The sequence below is a fragment of the Ambystoma mexicanum genome, chromosome 4q, assembly GCF_040938575.1.
Source record: "Ambystoma mexicanum isolate Mex_15411 chromosome 4q, UKY_AmexF1_1, whole genome shotgun sequence".
Classification (NCBI taxonomy): Eukaryota; Metazoa; Chordata; class Amphibia; order Caudata; family Ambystomatidae; genus Ambystoma; species Ambystoma mexicanum.
Window position 1 is genome coordinate 245911762 of NC_090928.1, and position 25512 is coordinate 245937273.

Consider the following 25512-nt stretch of genomic DNA (forward strand, 5'->3'; position numbering starts at 1 on the left):
CACTCTATCGCAACACCAGGGCAAAGGTTGCAGTCAATTGAGTGGCATCCTCCTCCTTCGCCATGACAAGGGGCACCAGGCAGTGGTGTACCCTATCACCATTAGTCTTTCCATTAGTGATGGAGCCCTTGGCTCAGACCATCTGAAACGACCCCCAGATCGTGGGCCTCAAAAAATTAGGTAGCGAGTACAAATTAGCTCTGTTTGCCGATGATGTCCTGGTCTACATGACTCACTCATCCCAGACGACTCCAAGGCTCCTAGCCAGACTAGAGGAATATGGAGCGCACTCTGGGTTCTGCATTAATCAAAACAAAACCACTGTGCTGCTGCGGAGGGTTGAGCACACCATCCCAGATTCGAACCCCGAGGTATGGGGTCTAAAGGTAGAGAGAGATAGCTTCCGATATCTAGGGATCACAGTTACTAGACAAGTGAAGGATCTTTATCAGGTAAACTACATTCCGCTCCGGACGGCAATCAAACAAGACACTCTGAAATGGGCAAAATTGTTCCCGATCATTCTCCCGGAATCTTTCCTCATGGAAGCCAGACGTGCCCCGTTGTCGTTTCTGTAGGAGCAGAAAACGCTAAGGATCTTCTATAGCTCTTTGATCCTTCCCAAAGAAAAAGGAGGCATGGCCTACCCAGATCTCATCGAGTACTATAGAGCGGCGCAGTTGAGAGCTAGTGGACCACATCAGGGAGTCAAATAGCAAGCAATGGGTTCATCTGGAGAACGGCTACTTTGCCCTGGTTACCCTAAGTGAATGGCTTTGGCCCCCCCTGAAATCTTTCCCATGCAGGGTGCGAGAGCACCCATTTCTAGGGACAGTATGGGCAATTTGGAAAGACAAACCAGACATGTGCGGTGTTACCTCCTGGCAATTGCCCCTTCGCTGCATCTGGCCCCCTCCAATTAGAGACCTTATTATAGACCCGAACCGCTTTCAGTCACAATATGAGCAGGGATTAGTCAGAGCGGGACAGATGTGGAAAGAGGGGGGGTCTTCCTAACGAGAGATGAACTTGAGAAAGCACAGCAGGGCCTGCGGATTCAACCTCTCCCATACCAACAATTAAAGGGGGTCCTCACAGACCTGCGTTGGAACACGCAGCTCCAGTGGCACCTCACCCCCATCGAATGTATACTAAACACACATCTGGGAACAAAGGGACTAATAGCCAAAATATATAAAGCCCTTCTGGAGAGAATAATTGTATTATTTTTATGAAAATTGTAATGTTTTGTATATCATTTTCTATGTAATTGTGAAAGATTTCTTTCTATTGTAGTTGGAAATCAAAACACAAAAAAAGTAAATACAAAATATTTGGGGGGGAAATGGTCAAATGGCAATAGAAATGCAGTCCCAAGGAAAAGAGGCAACATATGTGAACTCAATGCCTTTGCCGCAGCTTTCGGAAGTAGATCGGCACCATTTTGAAAAACCTATCAATGGGAAAGAGGTCAAAGCTGCTATATCATTAATAAAAAATAAAAAATCCCCTTGCCCAGATAGGTTTTCAGTTAAGTTTTACAAAATATTTAAAGAGCACTTGCTACAGCAGATGTTTAGGCTCTTAAATGATTTTATAATGGGAAGGTTGTTACCCCAACTGCGGAGCTATCAATTACTGTTTTATTACCAAAACCAGGTAGGGATCTTTCAAATGCCAACTCATTCTTGCGCTTCGAGGAGTACGGAGCCCGATCCTCAAAAATTTTGCACATCATTTTCCTAAAGAGTTCCCACTCTTCTTTGGAGGAACATTTAGTTGGTCAGACTACGCTCCTTTCTGAGGAAGAAGATGAGGAAGAAGGTGGTGATCTATGCTTTCTCTTTGACTTTTTCGATGACGAGGAGTGTCTGCTCCTCGAGTGGGACCGTTTCTAAATCTTCTTTGTGAGGAGAAGAATCTCTCGACTCATGGGATGACCCACATTTAGATGGAGTGAATGGGGATTTGGGGACAATCTTACCCACCGACAGTTTTGCTTTGCGCTCTAAGGCTTTACCTGTCATCGACTGACAGGATCGACAGTCGTCGGTTACATGCTCGACGCCCAGGCACCAGATACATATCTTATCTGTGATGGACATTTTGGTGCCGTATTTTAGGCCCTTTTTGAAGCCCGTCTTCGGAGTGTTCGGAGCTGAAGACGAGGCCATTTTTTTCCATACGTTTCCAAAGAAAACGTAAGCACGCCGTCATTCTCGAAGCAATCGCATTCTCAGGAAATCGGAACTGAAGCCAACAGGTGCTGAGCGTGGTATATGTACTCGGCAGTGACGTCAGCCGAGATGCATGCACTCGAGGGACATCGAGTCGAAGCAGCTGAAGCTGGAAACGAAGATATCATAAGATGAGGAGGACACAATCCAATCAAAGGTTGGTTACCCCAACTACGGAGCAATCAATTACTGTTTTAATACCAAAACCAGGTAGGAATCTTTCAAATCCCAACTCATACAGGTCCATTCCTCTTCTTAACGTGGATGTTAAGATATACAACAAAAAAGGTTTTGGCCTCCCGCCTAGAGAGAGTGCTCCCATCCCTAATTTGCTCCAACCAATCATGGTTTATATAAGACAGGAATATGCACGATCACATCTGCAGAAGTACTATTGTTATGCAATATGTAAAAAATGGGAAAGAGGTTTTCTTCGCATTGGATGCAAATAACGCATTAGATCACTTAGTGGATTGGGGTTATACAAGATTAACAATGGAAGCATCTGGATTTGGTCAGAGATTTAGCAGCTGGGTACAAGCTCTGTTTCATTCGCCCTGAACTACAATCAAATTTAATGGGATACTAAATGATTAAATTAATATTACTAGAGGCAAAAAGCAGGGTTGCCCGTTCCCTCCTTTGATCTTTACACTCTCAATGGAATCATTGTTCGAGTAGGATAAGGACCAATAATAGGATCCAGGGGATTCATGGGTAGAGTTCTTTGCATAAAATTGCAATGTATGCCGACAATGTGTTGGTATCCATGAAGGATGCTAAATCCACACTCCTGGCGCTTTTATAGGAACTGTAATTATATAGGGAAGCCTTCAGTTTTTAATTTATTCAGGTTAATTTTGATAAATTGAAGGGCTTAGTTATTTAGGAAAATGTACCCTCTTTGCAGGAAGCATAGGGAAGTGGAAAATTCAAATAGAAAACATATTCCCTACATTACTTGGGTGTCAAGATCACGCCAAAAATGATCTTGACGATTATAATTTCCTAAAACATTCAATGAACTAGCCCTGAATAAGAATAGTTGGTAGATATAGGAAACATCACAGATAGGTCGAAATAACAGCCTTCCTAGACCTTTATTTTTTTTTCAAACCCTTCAACGTAAAGTCCCACCTGGGGCATTGATACCCAGACAATATATTAGATCATTTATATGGCCGGGGAAGAGACCAAGGGTTTCCACTATAATGCTAATGAGAAGCAATGTGGTAGGAGCTGTGTGTGTTCCAGATAGTGAGCAGTATCTGATATAGGGTCAAGATTTACATATTTTTGATTGGTTGCACCAGACACCTGGAATACGTGGCCGAGAGGGTAAACAGGTAACCACAATTTCCTTGTAGAAAATTCCTTTCTTGAGCAAATTTAGAAGATCTACAGGTGAGGTGTTAGATCAACACTGATCTCCTTATTTTATTGGGATAGGTTAGGGAGAAAATGTGGTGTGTAAAACTTTGTGGGCTCCTACACCCTTGGACTGATAATGTAGTGTTCACAACTGAGGCCTAGGGGAATGGGTTACGAGGGTTGGGTGTTCCTGGGGACTTCAAAGACATTGGCTAATTTTTATTAAACTAAGAGTTCCATTAACATTTGAGGAGGCCAAAAAAGAGGCAGAAAGACTTAAATATAGTCAAATATGGCATTGGGCCTCAAAACCAGTAATTAGGAAAGCAGTTACCAGGCAACTGTGATGCATCTTATTAGATCATCCCTAAGATCCCGAACATGGTCCTCCTCTCATGTGGCCAGGCAAAGGCAGCTGCTACCTAATCCTGACCCCGGGGGTGGTATTATGCGGGAGGATCATGTGGGAGGGGACTTGTGTCAGTAGGAGTGGGAGACTTCTCTAAATGATTACCCCTAATGTTCCTAAAGCCTTAATGGCTTATTGTACACAAACTGACAATGTTGATCTAAAAACAAAGATAGACTGCAAGTCCCATAATGCCCATAGTACTGGGACAAGGAAGAGGGACTCGGGGTTGATGAAGTGTCATGAGCGGTCTAGTTGCTGGGGGAGTAGGCACCTGAGCGGGAAATTTAAAAATATAAATAGACTTCAGGTGCAGAGACAAGAGGAAGCTAATCATGTAGTCGTGGCAGCAGCAAAACGCTGTGTGGGAGATGCGGTAGATGCTAGAGGCACTGGGCCCTGCTGAGAATTCACAGCAGGCAGCTGTGCTGAAGCAAGCCACATCGCAGGTGAGAGGAGCTCCCGGCACAATGTGAACTACTCTGGTACCGAGGTCGCACCAGAGATCACACAGAGCTGCAGTGAAGGAATGCATGGGAGGCGGCAGTCAAACCGGGGCTGAGGGGGCCCTGAAAAGACCTGCAGCAGAACCAGAAAGTCAGAAGGAGATTCCAAGGCATACCATACTTGTATATGTACATTTATGGGATCTTGTGTTCCGAATTAAAGTGACTATGAAGATGGTGAAAAACAAACTATTTAAGGCTTTATTCACTTGTGTCTACCACCCCTTCTCTAGAGCCAAATTATATTTTGTATATCGGGTAATGCTCCTTTGCCCAGTCTAAAATCCACTTATGTACTAATCAAATCGTTTTGCTACAGCCTACGCCATACAACACTTGGTAAAATGCAATAAATGTTACACATCAATATAAATGCCACACAACCTTTGGATCAATACAAAGGGTTAGGCTAAAGGACTACTTGTTTAAGAACATTGCTGTGATTCATTTATTTAACAGAGCTATTCACTGATCAAGTTTTGGTCTTTTTCTAGCCCCTAGACCAAGACAAAACTACATAACTACCAATATTTAATAGAAATAACACAAAAACAGCAACATTGTGAAGCCGCCAGTTTCTTCAAAAAGACGCCTTCCTTCAATGTTATTTGTCATTTTAAAATAATAATGGAAAAGGTATCTACATCTCGTAAAGAATTAGATCTACCTTTCTTCGGTTCTTTCATGCACTTCATCAACAACCACATGTGTGATCCCTTGCAGGCTTGCATCTCCCTCTAGACGTCTCAGAAGCACTCCAGTAGTACAGTACAATAATCTGGTGGCCATGGACTAGAATAAAGAAAAAGACAAACATTTAATACAGTGCTGGTAGTTGGTGTGCCTGTCACAAAATGACCAGAAACCACATGTAGAAAAGGGAACCTTCATCATTGTCAGATCAGGATACCAAGGACACCAAAGGTAACACAAGACACACACATGGGTAAGGGACATCCGCCAGCATATCCTCTCACTACAGCAGCCTCTCTCCATCTGTTATCCCCAAAACACTCACCAGGACACCTGCTACATAGCATTCCACACCTAGGACATTCATGAAATCAACAAAACAGCCAAACCCATACCCACAATACTTAGCATGCAGGCCTCACATTAAAATGTGTGTGTTGGATTTGGCAATATAGCATTATGCCAGGAGCAATGCAAGTGAGACAAAATGCCACTGCCAGAATGGTAATAGTAAAATAAGCAATGTACTTGAACATGAGTAATTACCGTACATGGCTGCACTGTGCAGAGCAAAGCAGTGTAGTAAATCACAACAGAGCTGCATTGGTGGACTAGCATCCACTTGAACTGTATGAGTGGCTTTGTGGATATACTAACAGTTCCTAACCCGGAAAGTATCGCAGTCGCCACCCATGCTTGTATTTTTTCTAAGCGCAGTGTCTGGGCTAAGCACACAAGTGGCCTGACTAAAATTACCCTCATCCGGGCTGATTTCAGCTGGTGTGTATGTAGGCACACACCAAAACGTCACTACAGCCACGTCAGATGCTGGCATGAAACTAATGTTCTTCAACTTTATTCCCCTCCTGGTGGGGACAGTATTAGCCGGCGGACTGCAACATTCTTTCACACACGGAACATTGCTCTTCACCCGTCACCACTGATATCCTCACTCCCATTGCAGTATTTAAGCAGAAAGCAGCGCAGTAGGATGGTATCTGCTGTCTCTGGAGGCTGGCAGAGCAGATCATCAAGATGAAGGGTGATTTTCTTTGGGCCAGTGAATGTCAATAGGCTGTCGCCTGAGCACAGAACAAGCTGCAGGGAAGCAGCATCAAGGCAGCACTGTGTTCCCTTGTCATCAATGATGTGATGTGTCCATCACAAGATGTCAGATGTAGAAAAGGGAATTGTCTTCACTGTCAGTGTACGGAAGGGCTGGAAATCCCCAGTTCAAGCAGAACAGATAGGCCAGGAAATCCTACACCAAATTACAGAAGAGTCAAGGTAATTGGCAAAGGCCTGTTTTATTAAAAATCAAGATAAAACGGACAGCAGTAAACACCAAACATCTCCACGCTCTGATCCATCTCGATCTTGACAGCAGTTTAAGAATAGAAAATACGTCAAAACTGACATCTCATTGCAATCTTGGTTACATAAAACTACAGGAAGGTGGGAATGGTTAGGGGAATTGTCTATGGATACAATGTAAAGGTGTTAGTTGCTTCATTGGTCACTACTTATCTACTGGCCACACCTCGGACCAGCTCTAAATAGAATACAGGTAAGAAGACTTCATCACAACAGCGAACTATTGGCTATTGCAACAGTTACAAGACAGCATCATTTGAGAACGGTGATTGGTTGGCAGTAGCCTTACCAACCTTGACTAATTGGCAGGTCATCAGCACATGAGCAACAATAGTGGAAGGGGGAGCGGCATCATGGTCCTGCTTTTCCCAATTAATAAAACACCATCTCTAATTTCTTAAGCCATCAAGACGGGACTTTAGCTTTGAACTTGGCTTTGTCTGGCATCTTTGTTCTGAGAACTTGAGGCGTGTGAAGGCCTACAACTATCTGTATCTGGAGTTAATGAATAGCTACTGTTCTCCAACTACAACTCACTTGTGAAGAGACCACGTTTTGAATTATTCTGCTCGACTTTTACTAGGATTTTAGCCTTTATTAATGTGGGTGTCCTTACCCTTCCTGGACACTTGAGACTTGTTCGAGCTACTTTTCTTGCAATGTTAAGCATTAATTAATGAGCACCTGGGTTTCAAGGGCCGTTTGTTTCTTAGCTTAATCTAAGAGAAATGTGTTTTACGCTTGGTAATTATTATCTTTTGTTCTCCTTGGTGCTAGTTCAAACCTCCCCTTTTCCACAGTAACCTTGGCAGGAGCTGTGCAGCTATTGTCTGGTCTTCTTGGGTCTGTATTTTCAGCTAATGCAGCAAGTCTAGTCTTTCTACAGCTTTGAGACTTTTCCAATGCTCTCCATTGACTAAAACGTGTCTGCGCCGTCCATTTTATTGAAAATGGCTACTCGTTACTGTTGCATTTCTACATTAAGCAAGCTTTGCGTTTAGCTCATTTGCCTTGCGTTTCAGAGTATGCATTGATTATATATTTTCTAATGTATTGGCGCAGGTAACATTCTTCATGTGTAAATGCAAGATTGACCTAGTGTCCGTGTATCTTCGTGGTGCGTGCATTTCTGCTTTGTGTCTAGTGCATCTACGTGTGCCAGTTTCGGTATTGTTGTCACTTGCTCTCGTCATCTTTGGTTACAACATATTTATGTCCGTTAGACCTTGCAAATCCATCTCTTCTTCAATCGCTCCAGGATAAGGTAGGTAGGGTTGCCTTAGTGAACATCAGCTCTCGTACTTGCGGTATGGCGGAAGAGAAGGGGCAGATGCCATAAATAAAGCCCTCCTTTCATTCATATGATATAAAGGGAGGGAATGGGCTGACGCTATAAATCACACATTCATCTTCCTTTCAACATTCCCCCCTCTGGTCAAGTCCTCCACTACATCTCTTGGAGGGCCCTCTCCCTAGTAGGGTACCTTGGGGGTCCATATCTTGGTCACTCCCCTCAGGTCACCTGAATTCTGTATGTGTTCATTCAAACTCAAGGTCATATAGCAGCACTCCCCATCTGGTTTGCAGAATACATAATGTCCCAGGTAATTACGAGTCCAAGTGAGATAGATCATTGATATGTGTCCACTCATGCATTTTAGCATCCAGGTTCATCACTATTTTCATTCCTACCGCCTTTTTAGCGATCTTCTTGCACAGGCTTATAGCTATTCTCAGGACGCAGAATCTGAACACTACTAAAACTAGTATAGATACTAGCCTATCAACATCAGATACAGGATCATGGTTAGGGAGGCCCCCAAAGGTAGCATAGGACAGACATAGAGGGACTGGGTCTCCACTGGCAAATCTTCTCACTCCAGCAGCCTCTCTCCAACTGGCATCCCAAGAACACTCAGCAGGTCCCCTCATGCACTGCATTCCACACCTAGAACATGTAAGACATCACCATGCATGAAGGGAAGACAGGGCTAGGAGAAAGCACATCACAACAGTAGTGTACTCCTTTATCATTATTGAGGACTCTTCCTTCAACTCAAATGATGGAATATAAATGCCTTTATCATGGATGCCATAAACACAAATTGGCTGTGGATGCTACATGTGTATTATTAAACTGGCTATTTGAATTGCTTTCGGATAAGCAATAAAAAATTCTAGGTCTGGAAAATGATAACGATTAGAGGATCAAAACATACATTTGATGCCTGGACACTTATTACTCGTGCAAAGATCGTGAGAAAGTATACAGCACGATTGAAAACATGGTTTAATTTTTTTTCAGTCTGGGGTGAGCTAGCCAAGCTTAGAGACTGAGTGGCCATGCGTGCTCTCCAGCAACAGTTCCAGACTTTGGCCTTTGCCACGAACAGCGCAAACTTGGGGCCAATTTGAGGGAGTGGAGAAACTGGGGTGTAGAGTGAATTCCTCCTCCCTCTCCCATTTCTGCGGTACTCTGATGGGAGATAAGGAATGTTGCCAGTTTTCCCAATGACCATTGATAGATTTTCTGGGAAAAAATAATGAAAACCAAAACAATGATTGCTGCTATTTGTGCACTGATATATACCCCACTAGCCAACACTACACAAAAAAAAAAACCAGACAGCTGCCCAGGCCCAGTTTTTAGCATATCCACATTTACTGAGCAGCAACTAAACGTTTCTCTTCAGGCCAATCACCCACTCCCACATCAGCTGTGAACCTGACCCAAAGTGATGCATTTTATCAGATCTTGGGGCCGCCCCAATAGAGAACATATGCTCTGCAAAACTCCTAAAAATGCCTTCTGGCTAAAGTTCTGGTTCTCAGCCATGGGCTACATTTCTGACACTACTCTGTAGGGATCTGATGCAACCACAAACGTTTAACTGACTAATACAAAGGACTGGGTAAAAAAAAACCTTTCTATAATGGAGTATAGAGAAAACATCCTTTGCTCTAAGCCTATAACGTGGTTTGTGACAGGGATCTGCTTACCCACTAGTCCACGTGTGCATCCAGCATTTTAGAATTCCTCAGCATGGTTTAAAAAGTTGGAGTAGAGATCCAAGGTGGCCCCCGTATAGAAGGGATGTGCTGCAGTTTCTGCCGTCCGAGTTATAGCGGCCAAGCTGACATATAGAGACCTAGGGGGTCCTCAGCACTAAAAACAATAAGGGAGAAGGTCTGCAGCAGCCCCTCACCCCATTTCCAGTGTGTGACGGCAGAGAAGTGAATGCGACAGGAGACCGGTAAACGTGAGCCCCGCCCTAACCTAACACTTTGTCGGCAATCAGACGGCCCGAGAGAAGTATCTTCACACCGGCCTCTTCCGTAACAGCCACTTGAAATACGAGGTGTGCAGCAGAAGAAAGGCTACGATCGCGATACGGACAATCACGCACAGCAGGAAGCCGGAGTCACCGGAGCGTCGTTGCACACTGCAACCTATTAGAAGTAAGGATCACAAAGCCAAAAATATCCTGCCCAGTAGCTGGTAGAACAATTTTAGCCTTGAATGCAGAGAGCGCAGCGCACTTCCATCCCCCCGACAGACAAAATGGCATGCACTGAAATCCTACAGCTTTTTAAGGGGGCTATAAATAAAGCCAAAAGGAGTCACCCAAGCGGAGAGTGTCTGTTAGCCACACACTGGAGTTGGGATACTCGTGGAAGACCTTACTCATTCTGCAATTAAATAGCCCCGAGTAGACAATCTCTCATATGAGCCCCGCTTCTAACCCCAGCTGAAACCATAACAGCATTGGGGAAGTTAAACTAAGCTTTTCAAACATACAGGACAAGCGCAAAAGTGAGAGTCTGGGAGGAACAGAGGCCAATAGGCAGTCGGAAAGAGACCTCCCGCACTGCAGTTACATAAAGTATCTTCTAGGAGCAAAGACTGGAGAAAAAGGAGAAAAAGAAGAAAAAAAAAACTTCATGCTTTGAAACTAGCTTAATTCCATATACATTTGTGGTTATGTACGTGCAACATTTTAAAAGGGATTGGCCTGTAATAGGGCACGAAGATACTGTGCGGTGTCCCACTGGTGTCTTAAATAGAGACAATAGTACTTCCTAGTGGGCTTGGTCTTACCAACAGGCACAAGGCTGGTTAAACACCAAGGGAGTCATCGCAGATCAGTAGAGGTCTAGCAGCTAAGGCTCCTGTATTTCTCCGCAAACCCTTGACAATCACAGCGCATTAGAAGGGGGCCCCTCCACAGAAAACTTTATATTTGCACATATTGCATAACATTAGTCCCATGTCTGGCACAAGAAAGAAGCCTAATCAACTGGGACAAACTGATTCTCAGCAAAAACAATTTAAACCCCTTGCTCGCTTTGGGCTAAAAACTAAAGTCCGACAGGGCCTATATCGAAATCAAAACCCCAGGAGCAGCAGGAATCATCACTGGGTACCCTGGACATGGCGCCATCTAAGGATGACTTCTTGAAAAGTTTTCAGGAATTTCAGGACAAATTTACCTCCTCTTTTCAACAACAGTTTTCCACATTTACTTCAGAAATAAGAGGGGCACTCTCGGATTTCAGCAAAGAAATGTCTACTTTATCAGAAAGGGTAGATGTAAACGAGTGCGGAATCCAGGAATTGACTGAGGGGAGCAGGCAATCCGACATCGCTTTAGAAGAACTGGTTCGAATTACACACAACTTGGAATTGAAATATGAAGACCTTGAGAATCGCTCACGGCGCTCTAACATTCTTATAAAAATTCTTCCTGGAACAGTGTTGGACTCTGATCTGAAAGAGACAGTGATTCGAATATTTGCAGATATTATTACTGGAAATAACCCCACAAACATTCGCCTTTACAGGGTTCATAGAACAGGACCCAAGAGGTCTGAACCAGGTACTCGCCCCCATGATGTTCTAGCAGCCTGTGCAATTTATTCACAGAAAGAACAAATATTAAGGGAGGTGAGAACGGCAGCCGCAATCACACACAACAGAACAGAGATTCAGCTGTACCATGCTGACTCTTCAAAAATGCAGAGACATGCATGCAGTGGTAAAGACTCTTCAAACACGCTGAATCAGATACAGATGGACCTTTCCTTTTGGTTTAATTTTTAACCTCGATGGCAGACAACAATGGATCACCTCAAAGGAGTCAGGTATGGCCCTACTACACATTGAGGAGGACCCTCTGGATTCCCACCGGGAGCTCAGGTGACATCGGAGCAACAGACTAGCTTTAAAGGCAGGAGAATGGACTTCCGTGAATCGACAAAGGCCCACAAAAAGAAGACTGGAAAGTCCGATTAAAAGGCCCATCCCACAAATCTAGCGCTCTGTGAGCCGCCTAGGTCACTATTAACAACTTTTATGCAGCACAATCTTTGGCCAAAGAAAGCTGAAACAAGCAGATCGGACGGTCTGCAACATCTTGGACTCTTCTGTTCGGGTAACAGATGGAGGAGCTAGGACTCTATGCACTTAACTCTGGGAAGAAGAATGAGTCACAGCTGGGGTTGATGGCCCTGGGATACAATAGGTACTGTGTCTCAACAGGGGTTGTTCAAGGGAAGGGAAGTAGGGAAATGGGGGATAAGTTACCTCATAGAAGTTTTGTTGAGGGGCTATCATGGGGGAGGGGGGACAGCATGTTGAGGGGGGATCCTTACCTGTAATGCAAAAGTATGCTATGTTTTGATTTATAGCAACAGCAAAGTGTCAATATCTCGCAGCCCTTTGTCATACCCAACATACGATGTATAATTCAAGAGCTTGACATGGAATGTCAAGGGCCTAAACACGCCCAAAAAACGTAGGAAGGTGGAATCCTTCTTGAGGCGTCACCAACCGGACTTGGTGGCACTTCAAGAAACCCATATTTCTAAATCTCATAGGAACAAACTACGCCTACGGAATTATCCTACAACAATTCAGGCATGTGCTACGAGCAAAACCACAGGTGTCTTAATTGCAGTCAAAGAAGACAGGGGTTTCCAAGTACTTTGCATTCAAAAACATAAGGAGGGTAGAAATGCATTTGAGGCCCTCAACATATTCACTAGCAGAATAACAGCAGCAATATATGCCCCTAATTCTGGCCAGGATGGATTCCTGAAACATGTGATGGGTTTATTGGAGTTATTCATTGGGGGACTTTAATCTGACATGGGACCCAGCACATGACAGAACTAGGCTAACACACTGTGCTCCACCCACCCCATTGCGGGGGTTGCTTGATATATTTTGTAAACCTATCTTTAGTTAACATTTGGCTCACTCTGAAGGGGGAAGAAAAAGGCTACTCTTTCTATTCTCATGTTCACAGAACATTCTACTCCACTGCTGGGTCGCATAGCACAAATTAGCACACACATAATTACTCTCTCAGACCATGCCCCAATTACTGTAGTAATAGATATCCCAACCACCAATCGCAGCTCTGGTCTTGGAAATGTCCACTTACATCACTTCATGATCCATTAATCAGAAATGAAATAGCCACAAACATTACTGAATACCTTGATTTAAACCTAAGAGGGGAGATCTAAAATCAATATTGTCTGGGATGCATTCAAAGCCACTATGAGGGTAATTCTAATAGCTGCTGAGGCCAAAAGACACAAACAATTGAAGGCCCTCGAAATAGAATAAGAGTCAGAGTTATCACATATCATGAAAAATAAACAAATACGGCCCTGAAATACAGAAAGCATTCCATGCAGCAGCTGGTAAAATAAATCTTCACCTCACAAAAAAAGACAAACAAGCTCTTTTATTGCTCAAGCAGAGGTGTTACATAAAATCTAATAAAACAGATACCCTGCTGGCAGCCAAACTCTACCAAAAAATGGCCTCCCGTACCATTCAACGAATAAGCCATCTGGGGAGATGACTTCTGAAACCACTGGCATTTTAACGCAATTCCAGGTGTTTTATTCATATAAATTTGATACACCAGATATTTCCATGCAAAACAATTATCGAAAAAATCGATGGAACTCCCTAAACTCTCGCACACAGAAATCCAAACTTTAGAAAAACATATTACAACCGAAGAGGTGCCAAGTGTAATTTGTGAACTTCCACTTAATAAATCGCCTGGTCCAGACAGTTTCCCTGCTAGGTTTTATAAAACATACAGTAATACCTTATCTTGCGTTCTTACCAAGCTGTTTAACTCCTTTTTGCATACGGGGAAAATATTGTCTTTAATGGAAGAGACAAAAATAGTGTTATTTCCTAAACCAGGTGAAGATCCGACATATTGTGGTTCCTATCGTACCATCGCACATACTAGTCCTCGTATTAGTCCTGCAATACGAATCTGCATTGGCCCTAGTATTTCATGGTTAACACCCACAAGCCTTAACCTACAGCCTAGCCCACTGCCAAACCACAAAGTGCATACCTAGATAGCTGCATGACTAATTATGATAAGTTAGGCAGGTATCTTGCCTACTGCTAGTCCTCATTGCTTACTGCCTCATCTACTTAGACATGCCCGTATTAGCACACTCGACTGGCTGGCCTCCTTTGAGACCTATGGTCACCTCTGCCAATCACAGAGTACTCGCTACACGCCTGACCATGGCAACAAGTCTCCCGTCTTCAGCCCACATACCACCATCTAAATTCCTACAACCATGCATTCATTCCGAACTCTACCACCCACAGAGGCTACCCGCATTGGTCTTAAACACAGAACACAAAGCCCATCACTCGACCTACACACCTTCATGCCACACCAGCACAACCACTTGCAACTCTGCCCCTATGTAATACCAATCTCCAGCCACATCAACCACTCACACCCACTTCTACACCATGCACCACTTTTCCTTGCTCTATACCACTTAGAAACCACAGACTTAGCTCCAGATCCTCACGTCAACATCCCACATTGGTCAACAAAGACAGTATCGCAGTAACCATCATGCCAGCCAATACTATTACGCAACCCACTGAATCTGAAATCAGTCGTAGGTTACCTAAGGCCAAACAAAGCAAAACTATTCCCACTATCAAAGCTTGCATCATCAATGCAAGATCGCTCCAAGCTCACGCATTAGATATAGCTGACATTTTAACACTCCATGACCTTGACTTCATTGCCATCACAGAAACATGGCTTCAACCAGCTTCAGGACCATCACTCGCCCTTGCCATCCCAGATAACTACCCTATCATACGATCGGACAGAGATGCCAACACCTCAAAAGGAGTAGGCACTGCATTCATCTATAAAACGACTCTAGGTCTAAGAATTGTCAACATCAACCTATACCGTCTGCCGAATTATCTATCAAACTGTCCACTTCTACCACATCTACTATCACAATCTACCTGATTTACCGCCCACCAGGCCCAACCACTACTTTTGAAAATGATATATCACTTTTGTCATCAACCAATACCAAAAGTAACTCTCAAGTCATTATCCTAGGAGACTTTAATGTAGGTGTTCAAGATCCCAAAGACCTCAAAGCATGTGCCCTGAAGGATACTATTACCGAATTAGGGTTCATACACCGGATAACCAATCCCACCCACAAAGGAAGAACATTAGATTGGTTAGCGGACCTCAACTGTAACATCGACATACTCGCCAATATCCCTTGTGCCTGGTCTGACCACCACCTAATAACGTTCACTATGAAAGATGCTGTGCCACCTACACCTCAAACTCAAGCCCCTGCCACGATGATAAGAAATAAACACAATCTCACCTTAGAGAAACTCTTACCATTACTACAACCCATCACTCACCCCACTTTAACGCATTCTGACCCCAGAGCACTAGTAGACCTGTACATTGAAACTATCCTTAAGGCCATTAACACCATAGCGCCCCTTAAACCTCATAAATCTAAACCTCACGCCCACCTCAACAACTGGTAAACTCCACACCTCAAGACTCTCAGGAAACTAAAAAGAACAGCTGAAGCATCTTGGAAAAGTTCCCCTTCAGCACTAAAGGACAATTTCACTGCAGCTTCATTCAACTATAAAGTAGCCATTGTCCAAGCAAGAAAAGACACAATCGCATATCCAAAGCTTAGTCCAGTACGAAGGAACTATTCAACATTCTGAAATAGTTGGAATCACCTGCCCCATCTCCTGATACTTGTACTAAAGACACCTTATGGTGAACCAACATACAGAATGCACTTCAAGACAAAATGACCATGCTCCTAAATAAAATAGAAACTAAAAAAAAAAACCTTATCGCTGACATTGTTCCTACTCCGGACTCTCCCCCCATTCAAAAAATGCGCTGCCCCAATTTAACTTCACACCCCTTCTATCAAAGAGGTGGAGACCATGATCCTGAAACTCAAACCTAGCAACTGTCAGGGAGACACTTGTCCAGCCTCACTTATCAAGGAGGCTGGCAATCAACTTGCCCCCTCCATCACTACTTTCATTAATGCTTCATTCAAATCCAGCACAGTACCTAATAATCTGAAAGACACCTGGGCACTCCCGTTATTAATAAAAAACCCTCATTAGACCCAAACAACCCCTCAAACTACAGACCTATCACAACGGTTCCCTTCCTGTTAAAAATGTTGGGCCGAGCAGCCTATCTGCAGATACAGCAACACCTTGAATCCAACAACTTGCTGGGTCTGAGACAATCAGGATTTAGACCCAGACATGGGACTGAAACAGCGCTCATCGAAATGAAGACTCAAATCCAGACTCTAAATGACAAGGGAAAATTAGCCTTGCTCCTGCTACTCGACCTATCAGCGGCATTTGACCTGGTGAACCATAAAATCTTATGCCAACACCTCATCTGCTGCGCACTTCTCGGACCAAGCAAATGCTTGGATTGAGTCCTTCCTTAACAACAGATCCATGAGGGTCTTTGCACCTTCAGCCTCTGCCTCGCCCACTCCAGTTACCTGTGGGTTCCCACAAGGATCTTGTGTGTCCCCTACTCTCTGCAATGTGTTCACTAAGCCCCTTTTTGATAAACTCGACTATATGGGGGTGTCGTATACCAATTATGCGTATGAAACCCGATACTCATCCCCATTACTGGTGATCACTTTGTAGACAGTAAGACCCTCAACGACATCTACAGTATTATACAAGCCTGGATGGCAAAGCATGGGCTCTGCCTCAATGACGAGAAGACTGAGCTGCTTATCTTAGGGCCATCAGCCAAACTAAACAAATTAGGTGCCCTATTCACCTCATTCAATATTGATGGCAACATTATTAAAGTAGTCAACGCTGTGAAAACTTTGGGAATCTACATTGACTCCACCCTCACCTTAATGAGACAAACTAGTGCCTGTGCATCATCCACAGCTCACAAAGTAAGCTCATTACAGCCTGCCGCCCATATCTGACTTCAACTAACTGCATCTCAGTAGCGAGAGCATTAGTCTTATCAAAGCTCGATTACTGCAACGCGCTATACTTCGGCACATCACAACAAAACCTCAACAAAATGCAAGTCATGCAAAATAATGCTATTAGATCAGCCCTTAACATTCCCAGGAAGCAACATATTACCACAACCAAACACACAATAAAATGCCTTAACGTCAAGCAAAGAATTGACCTGAAAACACTCTCCCTCACTCATAAGTGCCTTTCCAAGCAGGCGCCTATCTACCTGTCAAACATTATCTCGCATCATTCCTCTACACTACCCACCAGAACTGCTCAGTCGCATTGTGTTTCCATTCCACGCTTTAAACAACAACGTGCAGGTGGGGTTAGCTTCCCAGTCCTCGCTGCGAAGAAATGGAACGCACTTCCTGTATCATTAAGAGAGGAACCATCCTTCCCTTTATTCCGAAAAAAAGGTTTAAGGCTGGCTCTATGAGCAATACCTTAACCTAACTGCATAATAGTTAGAGTAACTAGATGCAATCATTTATTGCTGTACATATGTTACCTTTCCCCATTTTTGCAATGCTGACTGATTTATATTTTGTAAATCTTTGTATGTAACCTTTATGCATATCATTATTGTATGCCAGATCTGTATTTTTGTCTTTGTAACTTGCACGAATAGGGCCCAGATGCCGCTGGGCTTGGTTGCGCTCTACAAATAAATAAACTACAACTATTAATTTAGATGTCACAATATTCACTAAAATATTGGCCAACGGCATAGTAGATATCTTACCATCATTAATACATAAAGACCAGACAGGATTTATTAAATCCAGGAAAACGCATGACAATATACACAGAGTATGTCATATATTGTCGAAAGTGGAGAAAAAACAGATTCCTGCAATTCTCGTTTCTTTAGATGCTGAAAAGGCATTTGACCGTGTAGAGAGGTCTTTTCTTTTTTTGACGCTAGAGAAAATGGGTTTTGGCCCAAATTATATAAAATGGGTTAGAGCAAACTATCAAAATCTCTCAGCGAGTTTGTTAATAAATGGTCATTTATCTTCCCTCATTCATCTTGGTACAAAACAAGGATGTCACCTCTCTCCAATGTTAAATGCGCTACATCTGGAACCGTTATTGGCCAAAATTAGACAGAGTATAAAAGGTGTTCCATTCAGTGGTACTCAGCACAAAATCATGGCTTACGCCAATGATATGTTGCTTAAGACTACAGATCCGTCAAATACAATACAAGCATCTATACAAGAATTAGAGAAATTTGGAGCAGTTGCAGGGCTGAAAATCAATGTGCAGAAATGTATCATCCGCGGAAACTGTTAACTTGCACTCACAGACGCGATTACTCTGTTGGGGATAAAAATGGCTCTCTCCCTTAAAGGGCTATATGCAGCTAATTACTCCCCAAACCCCTCTGTTAAAGGAAATTGAATCTCAACTTTGAAAGTGGGATCTGCTTTCAATATCATGGTTGGGCCACATAAACTTGGTAAAGTTGGTAACTCTTCCCAGAGCACTCTACTTATTTCAAGCGCTGCTCATAAACGTCCCTTTATCTTTTTTTTCGTAAAATACATAATGCTATTTCAGCCTTTGTGTGGCAAAATAAGACCCTGTGTATAACTACTTTGATGCTACCACCGGACAAGGGAGGGATGGGTCTTCGAAATTTTTTGACATATTTCCATGTGGTGCAAATTAGAGTCCTAAAAGAATGGTCCTCAAATTCAGTAGATACGCGATGGGCCCAGATGGAATCAGTGTTGGGAGGCCCCCCGATTAAGGGAAGCTTTATGGTTACCAACATCGGATCGGTCAGCGAACTTCCATGCAAGCGAAATTATGCAATTGGTAGAAAAAGACATGGGATGAAGCAGTAACAAAAACACGGAATAACAACCTATCCCTCACCTCTTACACCTCCCTTTTGCAACCCTCAATTCACCCCAGGCCTGGAGCCAAATGCATTCAGGGAATGGAAGATAGCTGGATGTGTGAAGTTGCAAGATAGGTTTGTGGGAGATACTGTAAAACGATTTACACAATGTAAACAGGAATTGGGACTTCAGGAAAAGTCCAGGTTCCAATATTTCCAGGTGCACCATTGGATTTTAGCTCCACCCGATTAAAGCAGCGGCCAGCAGGGAACTGACACGATTTGAACACTATGTGACATCCAATCCAGGGAACAAGGCCTTGAACTCTATCACTGACCAAGATTGGGAGAAACTCTGGCTAACAATCCCCAAACTCACTAGATAGATACAAATAAAATTATTCTGGCTTAAGCTTACGGTGCAATGGCACTATACACCAGTACGCCTATCGCTAATGAAATTCACCATGTCTGATCAATGCTGGAGGGAATGTGATCATATTGGGGATTGGGAACACATACGGCTGAGTTGCCCAAGATTAGCCCAATATTGGGGTGAAGTGAATTTATATAGTTCTGAAATCTTTTCTATCCAAACTCTTTCTCTTTACGAACTTCCCTGCTAATTTTGATGGACGATGATTTTAGACACAGACCTAAACCTGTCCAGAAGGCATTCATGATGTTCCAGCTTGCTGCATTGCTTGCAATTGCCCAGAATTGGAAGTGTAAAGAACCACCCCAAATATCTGAATGGTTTGCTAAAGTATGGAACTTTTAATCACTAGAACAGATGGCGTACTCTCTACAGGGGGATCTTTCCATTTTCACTGAAGACTAACATACAGTATTTCCCTTAAAGACTGCGCCTACTGCGAATTGCTTGATATGCTGATCTAAAGCCATTGTTGTAGAATATCTTTACATCCACAGTGCTTTCTTTTTCTGTTATTGTTAAATGTTAATTTCTTGGAATTCAGGTGAGGGATGGGGCGGGATGGGATGTAGGTTGGGGGGTAACTGTTTGTGATTTAACATTGAAATACCAAATAAAACTTAATAAAAAAAACAAAACAATGTGGTTTATTTAAGATGATCTCATGTGATGCATCATTTCATGCATCTGCGTACCACAATGGATGTACCTTAAAAGGTAAGAGGTAAACCCGAACACCTACCTTCAAAAAAGGGCCACCAAAGTAAAAGAAAACTTTTCAAGAGGTTTATATGGGTAGCTATACAGAGAAGAGATTGTGATGGAAAGCATTTATTCCAACAAAATACTGCACCATCACAAATGAATCTCATTTTACTATTGTACCACTCAGAAACATGCAAAAACGTTATCCCAAAAGAAGTTCTGTCATTGTCCATATTTGAGTGAATTTTAGCACAGATCATTGGCAGACTCACCTCCGTTTTGGTTGTGGATCAAGTTTAATGTATATCTATTGTTTGCTAGTCATTGTGTAAGAAAGGCATGGTATCAGCAGTAACACAGACACAAGTGATCACAGTTCAAGGGTGTTTATTGAACTTCAACAAAGGTATGTTAAATGCCCATCTAATCCTAAATCTACAGATGGGAGCAAGCTATGACCATCAGATAATAATAACACAGTCCTAGTGGTGTCTTGTCAAAATAAAAGGGCCTTTACTAAAAGACCTATTGCCAATCCTTACCTCTAAAAACAAACAGTGTTGGGAATAATGTTTCAAAAAGAAAGAAGTGTTCAAAATGATATGTCAGGATGTTCAGGCCATTGGCCTCCCTTACCCACTTTTCTAGCACTGGACAAGGCGGTTCACTCGAGCGTAGCGCAGTCTGGCTTCTTTAGCAAGAGGATACAGTTCATTCATAACATTAGGACCTTCTGTATGCAAGTCTCTTTACTCCTCAAAGTCTCTTCATTCAGAGGGCCTGATGTAACCAAACAAAAGCGATAAGTTCTTTTCCTCTTTAGATTTCTACAAGTATTCACTGTAGATGATTCACTATTCACCCCAGATCCCCCACAGTCGGGCTCAGATCCCCTTTTTAAACACAGTTTCCCTCACCCGGGCTCTGACCAATTTCTTTTTTTTAAAGTTTTTTTTAATTATTTTTCGCATGTAGTGTTTCTAACAACATAAGATTATCAACATTCCCAATGTACCCCTGCCCCCCCCCGACCGGGTACAGTCCGACTTGCACGTATTCTCTAGGAAGTCTCTTACACCTTTCACAGAAATAGGTCCAATATCCTTATTTTGGGTGGGCACCATTGTTCTTTATAGTCTGATTAGAGGTACTCCAGAACCAGACCCCAATCGTTTCTGAACTTTTCGTGTTCTCCTTGAATGTTGTATGTTAGTAGTTCCATGGCCAGATGTGACCACACCCTTCTTGTCCAGTCCACTGAGTGGTGGGGATTTTTGTTTCCAGTGTATGCTATTTCCAGCCATGCCCCTATCAGAAGGCCCATGAAGTTCCTTTTCTGTGTGACGTTCAGTTGTTTATCCCTGGGATCCCATAGTCCCCCTAGCCACACTTCGTCTCCTATATGTTCTGTCCCTGGGAACATTTTTGCCATTTGGGCTTTAATCTCTTCCCAGTATGGCCTCAGCCTCGGGCAATCCCACCATATATGTCACCAGTCACCCTTCCCGCCGCATTCCTTCCAGCAACTATCTGTGGAGTTTGGGTACATCATGTGCAATCTCTCCGGGGTGTAATGCCATTGCAGCATTACTTTCGCCCACATTTCTCTGGTTTGGATAGCTCTCGTCAGTTTTGTTATCATACACCAAATGTATTCCCAGCGTTCCTTGGGGAGTGTGTATCCCAGGGATTTGTCCCACCTTTTCATGTATTGCCAAGTGGCTGGTTCAGCTTGTGCATTAACATATTTGTATGTGTTGGAGACGAATTTGTGCGTACCTGTGTGTTTCATGATATATGTTTCGAAGGGAGTCAAATCCCTGGACGCAGCTTCTTTTATGCGGGGTGTACTCAGCCAGTGGTGAAGTTGTTCATATTTATAGCTGTCTTTGGGAGTTAAGTTCAGTAGTGTTGTGCAAGCCGCAAATGACCTTATCTGCTGATCTTGATGCACATTTCCGACCATCTTGCACCCTGCCTCCTCCCATTTTCGGAATGCTCCCCTTTCCATTCCTGGTGGGAATTCTGGGTTTCCAAGCAATGGCATAAACAGGGCTGGGTCTTTAGTTAGAGTTTCTTTTTTAATAGCATCATCCCACACCCCCAGTCCGGCTTTCATTATTTCACTGATGTGTGTATTAACATGTCTGAATCTTTTGTTGATCCATAACAGATGTCTGTTGGAGGTTGTTGCTACTGCCCTATCCTGTGTCTCCCAGATTTTTTTCCCCATTTTCCGGAATCCATTCCTTCAGCACCCCGAGCGGAGCAGCTTCATAGTATTTCTTGAAATGTGGTAAGGCGCACGCCCCCTCCCTTCTGTTTGCCGTCAGGACCGCGTTTCAGATTCTTGGGGTTTTGTTCTGCCATACATAATTTGAGACCATCTTCCTGAGAGACTTAAAGAACGCTGGGGGAAGCCTTATCGGAAGGGCTTGGAATAGGTACATTAGTTTTGGGAGTGTTGTCATTTTTACCGCTGTAATTCTGCGCCACCAGGATGTTGTTAATGGGTTCCAACTAAGTAAGTCTTTTTTAGTATTAGCTAGGAGTTGTGGATAATTATGGGCATACAGTTCCTCCATTCTTCCCGTGAGCGTGATTCCCAGATACTTGATTCCTGTGGTCGCTATTTTCAGTTGGAGTGCCGATGCGGTTGCTCAGATTTCTTCTTTATTCCCTGCCAGGACCAGAATTTCAGATTTCTGCCTATTTATTTTTAGCCCAGAAATCTCTCCAAACGTTTCTATTACGTCCATTACATGCGGGAGCGATTCCCCTGGGTCCCCAATTGCCACTAGCAGGTCATCTGCATACGCTACCGCTTTATGTGCCTGTCCCGCCATTTCTATACCCTTTATATCCGGGGTTTCTCTAATTTTTGCCAGTAGGGGTTCTAGGTAAATTGCATATAGGAGGGGGGAGAGCGGGCACCCTTGTTTTGTCCTCCTTTCTAATCGCACTGTTTCCGATAGGCCTCCGTTAACTGCTATCCTTATGGACGGGGAGTTATAATGGCGCGGATCATGTCTATGTATCCCTCACCCATTCCCATTTTCTCGAGTACCTGAAATAGGAAGGACCATTCTACTCGATCAAACGCTTTCTCCGCGTCTAGGGCTACCAGGGCTGCTGGTGACTGTTTAATTCCAATTTTTTCAACCAGGTGTAGTACTCTACGTATATTATCGTGCGTTTGCCTATTTGGGACAAACCCGGATTGGTATTGGTGGATCAATTTAGGAAGGAGTGGTGCCAGTCTCGCTGCTAAGATTTTAGTGTACAGCTTTGCGTCTAAGTTGATTAGAGCTATAGGGCGGTATGCGGTGGGAAGATGTTCCTCTTTCACCTTTTTATGGAACAACAACACCTTTGCCTCGTTCATGGTTTGGGTCACGTTTCCCTTCCCCTTTAATGTGTTGAACATGGCTGTGAGTAGCGCGGCCAGAATATCTTTATAGGTTTTATAGAAAAGTGCAGTATATCCGTACGGGCCCGAGGCTTTATTTTTTCGGGAGGGAATGAATTGCAGCATAGACCTCTTCTAAAGTGATTTCCCTGTCTAGGGTTTGGTTCGTCTTCCTCCATTAGCAAAGGGAGCTGTACCCCTGCTAGAAAGGCTTCTTGCTGTTCCTTTCTCGGGAGATCTGAGGAGTATAGTTTCTGATCCGAGTCTTTGAAATATGTCTCCTATGTCAGAGGTTAGGGTCTTGAGGTGGCCTGACTCGTCTTTTAAAGCCTTTATTGTCTGTGCCTGTTGCTTACATTTTAATTGTCTCGCTAAGAGTTTGTCGGCCTTATTCGCCTTCACATAGTCCAAGTGTTTTCTGTGGAGGAGAGCCATCTCCGCCTTTTTAGTGCGGAGTGCTTCCAATTGCCCTTGGACGTGTCTTAGCGATTGCGTGAGTTTCATGGTTGGGGTCTTAACCAATTCGGCTTGGATCGTGCCTATTTGTGCCTCTATTTCCTTTTCCCCATTAGCGGTTAATTTTCTCTCTCTGGGATTTGAGTGCTATTAGGTGTCCCCTTGTTACCGCCTTCAAGGCATCCCACAGTGTTCCCTTATTTGTATCCGGTAGATCGTTACTTGCCAGATATTCTATGATATGTTCTCTGAGAGTCTGTCCCGATACCTGGTCTCTAATGATGTCCTCTGGGAGACGCCAGGCCCATAGCCGGGGGTAGTTTTTGACCCAGTTAATGGAAGCTCAAAAGGGGGTGTGATCCAAGAGTGTAATAGGGTCTATCTCCGTCTGTTTTATTTTTCCTAGGAGTCCCACCGAGACCCATAAATAGTCTATTCTTGAGGCCGAGTTATGTACATGCGAGAAGTATGTATAGCTTTTCTGTTTCCCATTCAAGTTGTGCCATGCGTCTGCCAATCCGAGATATGTCATTTTCTGCTTTAATATTTTTGACGGGGCGCCCGGATCCTGTTGCTTAGGTCCTGATCTGTCTAGGGAAGGATCCCGTGCCATGTTGAAATCCCCTCCCAGCACAATATCCCCTGTGGCTTGGTGTTCTAATTTGTCAAGTATATCCCTTAGGAAGCCATCCTGGCCCGTGTTGGGGGCATAGACAGTGGCTATTGTCAGGAGCCTACCTTCAATTGTTATTGTCACTATCAGGAATCTCCCCTGTTTATCCCCCGAGGTGTACTTTACTTGCGCATGAAGGGAATCTCGAATCGCTATTAGCACCCCAGCCTTTTTCTCATGTGCGTTCGCCTGTTGAATTTGATTAAACCCTTTGATACGTATTTTATGTTTGTCTTGAGCTCTTATGTGTGTTTCTTGGAGCATTATGATATCGTAGGTGCCCTGCCTGAGGAATTGCTCCACCTTTTTTCGCTTGACTGGATAATTTAGGCCCCTTACATTCTATGTCAATATTTTCATCCCCATCCCTTTTTCTGTAGGAGTCTTTCACTTGGTCCTTTTCCCCCTTTTGTATATTCAGAGTTTTTCCCGGTCATCCCCTGTCCTCAACTCTCCCTCCCCCAACTTTGTGTCGCGCAGCCCCCAACTGGTGCGTTCCCCTTAGACCCCTCCCTACCCCCCCCCCTCCCTCCCTCCCTCAACTACCCTGAGGATGGCATGATTCCCTACGGTCGCTCAGGCGTATCGCCTTGTGCATCACGCCCTCAAATACTCTCAGGGATAACTTTGAAGGGAATCCTTAACCCTTCCCCATGACTTCAGTGGCAGCCGGGTCATCCCCCCCCTCCCCTCCCGGCACCTGTTGGTTGGACTCTCGGATTTTCTTCTGCAGTGGTTGAGTTCCAATAATCTTGCAGCAGTGGCATCTATCTGCTCCTGCTTTCAGGGCGAGTCCCTGATTGTTATTTCTTTCTGCTGGGGCGTCTCACCCTTCTGTTGGTCGATTTCCATTCCCACTTGTTCCTTCTGGAGGTGGGGTCCGTGCCGCTGGCCTGCAGGAGCTCATCTTCCTGATCCTGAATGTTCAGCAGACTCAGACCCTCTTCCTTTGATGTTATTCTTTTTCGCGTCCCCTCCCATGCGAACAGCAGTCCGAAGGGGGA

At 43.8% G+C, this 25512-nt stretch overlaps 1 protein-coding gene across 2 annotated transcripts in view; it reads right to left on the bottom strand.

Annotated features, from left to right (window-relative positions):
* Positions 1–25512, bottom strand: part of DHX57 (DExH-box helicase 57) — a 1970484-nt gene that overhangs the window by 1086273 nt on the left and 858699 nt on the right. For both annotated transcript variants that reach the window (XM_069607794.1, XM_069607793.1), the window contains exon 9: positions 5191–5315. In XM_069607794.1, the coding sequence (XP_069463895.1) occupies positions 5191–5315 (125 nt within the window). The remainder of the gene's footprint in view (positions 1–5190; positions 5316–25512) is intronic.